The sequence below is a fragment of the Danio rerio genome, chromosome 2 (genome assembly GCF_049306965.1).
Source record: "Danio rerio strain Tuebingen ecotype United States chromosome 2, GRCz12tu, whole genome shotgun sequence".
In the NCBI taxonomy this organism is placed as follows: Eukaryota; Metazoa; Chordata; class Actinopteri; order Cypriniformes; family Danionidae; genus Danio; species Danio rerio.
The window spans coordinates 2,890,001-2,897,119 of NC_133177.1; the positions used below are offsets into that span (position 1 = coordinate 2,890,001).

The 7,119-nt window shown below is 32.3% G+C and overlaps 1 protein-coding gene across 3 annotated transcripts in view; it reads left to right on the forward strand.

Moving 5' to 3' along the window:
- Positions 1 to 5,210, forward strand: part of aqp1a.2 (aquaporin 1a (Colton blood group), tandem duplicate 2) — a 9,547-nt gene extending 4,337 nt beyond the window's left edge. Inside the window, exons 4-5 of one of the 3 annotated variants that reach the window (XM_021480566.3) lie at positions 457 to 664; positions 4,676 to 5,210. In XM_021480566.3, the coding sequence (XP_021336241.1) occupies positions 457 to 654 (198 nt within the window). In that variant the 3' untranslated portion in view covers positions 655 to 664; positions 4,676 to 5,210. 3 annotated transcript variants of the gene reach the window in all.
- Positions 5,211 to 7,119: the final 1,909 nt, after the last annotated feature.

Sequence of the window (7,119 nt, forward strand, 5' to 3'; positions counted from 1 at the left end):
GTCTCACAGCAAGAAGGTTGCTGGGTCGCTGGTTCGATCCTCGGCTCAGTTGGCGTTTCTGTGTGGAGTTTGCATGTTCTCCCTGCCTTCGCGTGGGTTTCCTAAGGGTGCTCCGGTTTTCCCCACAGTCCAAAGACATGCGGTACAGGTGAATTGGGTAGTCTAAATTGTCCATAGTGTGTGTGTGAATGTTTCCCAGAGATGGGTTGCGGCTGGAAGGGCATCCGCTGCGTAAAAACTTGCTGGATAAGTTGGCGGTTCATTCCGCTGTGGCGACCCCGGATTAATAAAGGGACTAAGCTGACAAGAAAATGAATAAATTTAATTTAATTTAATTTAATTTAATTTAATTTAATTTAATTTAATTTAAAATGGGGAAGCTGGGGTGAAAATATACAGGGGGGCTAATAATTCAGGAGGGCTAATAATCTTATGTTTTTTTTTTTCCTCACACAGATTTACTGGATTGCCCCCATGTGTGGTGGAGTGGCTGCTGCGCTCATTTACGACTTCTTGCTCTTCCCCAAAAGAGAAGCACTTCGCAAGCGTATGAATGTCCTGAAAGGCACCGCTGACCCAGACCCGTCCGCCACAGAAGCACTAATCGAACCCCGAAGCGCCAGATCCGGTTCTGGTCAGTGGCCCCGGCCCTGAAATGCCTCTTGTAAATATAACTCTTGGCTATAAGTTCTTGCTTTTGGTATGGCGATGCTTAATAGCAGCACTTTAAAAAAATGTGTTGCTAACTTAAATTTGAACCAATGGAAGCGTTTTTTGATTTTATTTAACCAATACAACCAATTTAACTTTAACCTGACTTAAAACATCAAGTAAATTAAGTTAAAGTAATGTAAAAACGTTGCTATGTCTTTGGATTTGATATGTAGATGCCTAATACCCTGCAGGCAGGACGTCAACATAACGTCATATTGACGTTGTACCCCAAAGAATCCCAATGTCGTGGAATGTTGGAGTTTGTTTGGAAATGAAAATTGGGTTGACATCAGAACTCAACGTCAGACTGACGTCAATGTTTAATGTCCAACCTAAAATCAATTCAAAATCAACATCAATCTGGCCACTTTCCAACACAACCTAAAATCAATCAAATATCAACGTAATTTGATGTCGTTATCGGATGTCAAAATAACATTGTGCTTAGACGCTGACTAGACATTGAAATTTGGTCACCTGACGTCATGACCTAAATCTAACCTCATATTAACGTCTTATGATGTTGTATGCCTGCTGGGTAGCTACGCTGTTGCTCACTTAAATTTTTCAAGTTCATTCAATTTAACTTATTAATTATTAACTTTCAATTTAACTATATCAATTAAGCTGGCTTATGCTCGAGCCTGATCTCATGAAGAAACGTGAGTGTTTTACGTTTTGCCAGTTTAGTGGCTAATTCGTACAAATTCGTAGTAGCTAATTCGTAGGTTCAGCTTGGTCGTACGAAAATGTACGATTTTAAAAAGGATGTGTGGCACTTTATGCTTATGGCTTATTATTATTAACGGTGATAGTAATAAAAACAAAAATGAGTAATAATTTTATTTGAAACTGCATACAATAAGAAAGCAGGTTATCTAAAAATGTATAAATATTTGACCATTTAACGACTTTTTTTTACATGTAATAAATAACGCCTTGATCAACAGAATCGATTTCTTAAAAATAAAACAAACATGAAAATGACCCCAAACTTTTGACTGGTAGTGTGTGTATTTTTATAGTTTTTTTAATTGGTAAGATATTCTCAACATTATACTAGAGCTTAATAGAAGAAACTTCTGCAAAAACAGTTAACAACTAAACCGAGCTGATGTCAACTTCTGTCACTTCTGTACCGTCCAGACTAACTGAAGCTGAAGCTGTCACTGCAGTCAGCAACTTTAAGACTAAAGAGAAGCAGCTTTTACTAACTTATAACGACAAGCAAAGCAACAAAACTGAACTCTGTATGTATAAGTATGATTAAGTGTGCCTCACCTATCTATCTCCATATTGACACTTTTCTGGCATGGTCAGTTTGCTCGTAGCTCACTTCGTACGGTGTTGTGTTTTTGCTGCAGAGAGCTCAGGTTTGAGTCTATTGGTTGGGTGTAGCGAAGGGTTTAGCTCAGTGTTTCGCTAGCTGATCTGTGCCACAACCTTCACCTTCTCGTGGACGTCTACATTAAGGATGTGTATCTGAAACGTACAATAAATGCACCCTAAGTAACAAATTTCAGATTTGCAAAAATGTAGACAGCGCCCTCTAGTGGTTTTGTCATCTTAAACGTGCAATGAACACATATGAAACATACCCGGAGCAATGTATTAAGCACATTAAACTTCCTCTTGTGTATTAGAAAAGACTGCTGTCTGATAAAGGGAGATATATCCAGCTGCAGAACCGCAGAACCACACACGTTTTAGGCACACACAATCTAGGACACACGATTAAGGTAAACCATATTTGGAAACTTACTAACTCTTTAGCATTATCGCCACCTATTGAATTTCACAAGTATGGTTTCCCACTTCAGTCATTTTTATTATTATTATATCGTAAGGATCATTTTAACATTTCTGCAGTTTCTGAACTCAAATTATGTAAATACAAGTAATTGGTTAAATACACTTTTGACTTTATGTGTCTTCATAATCAAAGAAAACATAATAGACCGTATAATTGATTAAGTGTAATAAACTAATTCAGGATCTCAATATTATCATACTTGGTTAAAATCACTTTATTGTAAAATATAAAAAGTAAAACAATAATGTGTCACATTAAAATGAATTAGCATACTATAGTTAATCATTTAAACTATATATATATATATATATATATATATATATATATATATATATATATATATATATACATATAGTTAAAAACTGATTATCTTAACTGATTATCTGATTATAATTATAAGTTTATATATAAACTACTATCTTTTACTAAACTGTCACAGCTGTTATATATATATATATATATATATATATATATATATATATATATATATATATATATATATATATATATATATATATATATATATATATATATATTTGCCACATTTAATACTGTAGTAATTTATAGTAAGCAATAAATTGTTCTTAAACCAAAATTTAGCAGTAGGAACAAATTAACTATTAATAATTAATAAAAAAGTTTAAAAAAAATATATATATATATATATATATATATATATATATATATATATATATATATATATAGTTAAAAACTCATTATCTTAACTGATTATCTGATTATAATTATAAGTTTATATATAAACTACTATCTTTTACTAAACTGTCACAGCTGTTATATTTATATATATATATATATTTTTTTTTTTTTTTTGCTTTTTTATTAATTATTAATAGTTAATTTGTTCCTACTGCTAAATTTTGGTTTAAGAACAATTTATTGCTTACTATAAATTACTACAGTATTAAATGTGGCAAATCATTAATTAAAAGGTTATTAGAAAGTTAAGCAAATAAACACTATTAAATAGTGTTATACATTTTACATGTGAAAAGAATTTTACTAAATATAGACCTAATGTATTATTGCCTATATTAACTTGCTATTTGTTCCTTCATTATAAATGTATCCATTATATAAATCAAACCTGTCCAATTTAGATCGTTCAGCAAGGCCAGCAAACGAGTATCTGCCATGTAAAATGTCAGATAATAATGACTGATCAGCTATAATGACTGATTAAAAGTCTAATGACTGTTCAGTCTATTATATTAAATGCTGATCGTAAACAATGCTCCCCGCTCACCGTCTCAATCGCAATATTTGTAAAAAAAAATAAACACTATTGTTTATTGTGTACAATATTTATTAACCATATATATTAAAATATATCGATGACCATGTTCAAAAAGACGTTAATAACATTAATATCCGTCGTAACCATATATGGTTTGCCTAAATCGTGTTTCCTAGATTGTGTGTGCCTAAAACGTGTGTGGTTCTGCTGGCCTGCAGCTGGATATTATTGGATAAAGGAGTCTAGACTCTCCCAGTTCACTATGATAAGAGACACGTTCTTGTCAGTCTGTCCTACATCACACTTTTCACTCGCTTACTTCCATCATTTCTGGGAAGGGATTCAGAAGTCGTGCAGTGATGATGGGAATTGATTGTAATTTGAAATAGCCCCTCAAAAATTCAAGTCATTAGCAGCTGAAAAAAACAAATGCGGTGTAAAAATCTGCTAGCTTAAGAGCGTTTAACTTCCCCTTCAATGGAAACACATGCAGACAGAGGAGAGAGTTTATCTCGGTGGCTTTGCTGAGGGTGGAGTGACACTTTTTGAACAACTTTTTATCGAGTGACAAAAACTGCAACACCCGACAGTTCAGTTATCAGCTTCCTCACATTGTGCTGATGACACTTAAACAAACACACACTGTAGATCTCCTCAAAAGACAATTCACAGGAATGTACACTTGAAATTGTAATTCCCCTTCAGATATTTCCCAAGAGCTGCTTAACAGATTTTTTTTCAACGTTTTAAATGTAATAGTTAATAATACTGCGCATTTATTTACACTAAATCACATCTAAATGTCTACTCTTCCCATAATAGAAAAAATTATGATAAATATAATGTACTTAGATCACATCAAATGACTTGTGTTTGTGTTTCTGTTGTTGCAGGAGTTGCTGGAGCTGAGTGAACATGGATTACACCTGGGATTACTCCACTTCGGCTTATTCCCTGCTTTTATCAGGGGTTGAAAGGAAGCTCAGTTTTATTTTTTTGAAGAAATATGTCTGCAGATTGATACAATAATGTACTTTTAAGTAATACTGTAATAGTCATATTTTAAAATGAGAGGTTTGAAACTGTATTACTGTAAGCCCTGTTGTCATGAAAGAAAGAAAGAAAGAAAGAAAGAAAGAAAGAAAGAAAGAAAGAAAGAAAGAAAGAAAGAAAGAAAGAAAGAAAGAAAGAAAGAAAGAAAGAAAAGTCTTTTATCAGATTTGATTTGTATCCTAATTCGACCCTTGAATTGAGAAGTGATATTAAAATGCTTAAAATATCTATTTTTTTATCCTTAATTTAGTATTCAACTTTGTGCCTTAATTTTTGTATTCACTTTTCAAAAAACATCTTGAGTAAAATTTACAAATGTGTCTATTTTGTTCAATTTTATCCAAACTAAATTAAAATTATTACAAATATTGGTTTGTATTTTGAATTCTTTGTAATATGATTTCACAGAGGCGTCACAGTGGCACAGTGAAGTGCCTTTATTAATCAGGGGTTGCCACAGCGGAATGAACCACCAACTTATCCAGCATATATTTTACCAGCCGCAACCCATCACTGGAAAAAATCTATATTTTTATTTATTTTATTTCATTTGTTATTTTAATTTAATTTGTTTGTTATCTTATTTTTTTGTAATTTTTGTTTTTAAATTTTATTTGTTGTTTTTATTTTATTTTAATTGTAATTTTATTCAATTTTTTCGTAGTCACTAAGTTTATTTTTTACCTTTATTTAATTTGTTATTTTATTTAATTTGTTATTTTACTAAAAATAAAAATATTTGTTATTTTATTATTTTTTTCGTAATGTCATTTATTAAATTTTATTTTATAAAATTTTATTTGTTTTCTTTTTATTTTATTTTAATGGTTATTTAATGAGTGTATATGGATGTTTTCCAGTGATGGGTTTCAGCTGGAAAGGCATCAGCTGCATAAAACATTTGCTGGTTTATCCGAAAAGAAAATGAATGAATGGATGATTGTTATTTAATTCTATTTTTCTGTAACATCATTATTTTTATTTTTTAATTTAATTTAATTTGCTATTTTATTTTATTTTATTTTTCTGTGGTGGTAAGTTTTGCGCCTCCCAAACTAAGTGATAGTTCACCCCAAAAAGTAAAACTAACTCACTATTTACCTAAAGTGGTTCCAAACATTTCTGAGCTTAAGAAGATAATTTGAAGAATGCTGAAAACCAGTAACTATTGACTTTTATAGTAGGAAAAACAAATGGAAGTCAATGGTTACCGGTTTTCAGTATTCTTCATAATGTCTTTTTTGTGTTAAACAGAATAAAGAAACTTATAAAGAGTGAAGGATGACTAAATGATAACAGAATTTTCTGTTTTGGGTGACTATTGACTCCCATAGTAGGAAAAACAAAAGGAAGTCAATGGTTACCGGTTTTCAGCATTCTTCAAAATATCTTCTTTAGTCTTAAACAGAAGGAACCTATAAAGAGGGAAGGATGACTAGATGATGACAGAATTTTCAGTTTTGGGTGACCATTGACTCTCATAGTAGGAAAAACAAATGGAAGTCAATGGTTACCGGTTTTCAGCATTCTTCATAATATCTTCTTTTGTGTTCAACAGAATAAAGAAACTCATAAACGTTTGGAGAAAGTAAAGGATGAGTAATTTATGACAGAATTTTTTAGTTTTGGGTGAACTACCCCTTTAAAACTGTTAAAACATTGCAAAGACTGACATCTGATGGGCAATTGTTGAAACACGACCAGAATTTACATTTACTTTTATAATTTCATCCATAGCTACTTACATATGAGGACCAGGAGTGCCGGTTAGAAATAATATGAAGGATCAAATTATTCAATTTAACAACTGAAGCATAAAAATGTATATAAATAAATCACAATTTAAATGGATGACTAATGGACAAATCTGGATTTTATTTCTGACCGGCACTACTGGTCCTCCATACTTACACCGCACTGAAGGTATGCATCTTATCACTTCATTACTATTATTTTCCAATGCACTGGAACGAGGAAAATTAAAGTACAAGGGGAAAATAAACATGAGTGCGATCGAAACAGTGGCTCAGTGGTTAGCATTGTCACCTCACAGCTAGATGGTCGCTGGTTGGAGTCTCAGCTGGGCCAGTTGGCATTTTTGTATGAAGTTTACATGTTCTCCCCGTATTGGCATGGGTTCATTCCGCTGTGGCGACCCCTGATGAATAAAGGGAAAATAAATGAATGAAAATAAACATAAGTGCGCAGCCGTCCAGCAGGCGGAGATGCTCAAAAACACAATCTGAACCGCCAATAAAGCTGAAGAAGAAGAAGAACCGGAAGT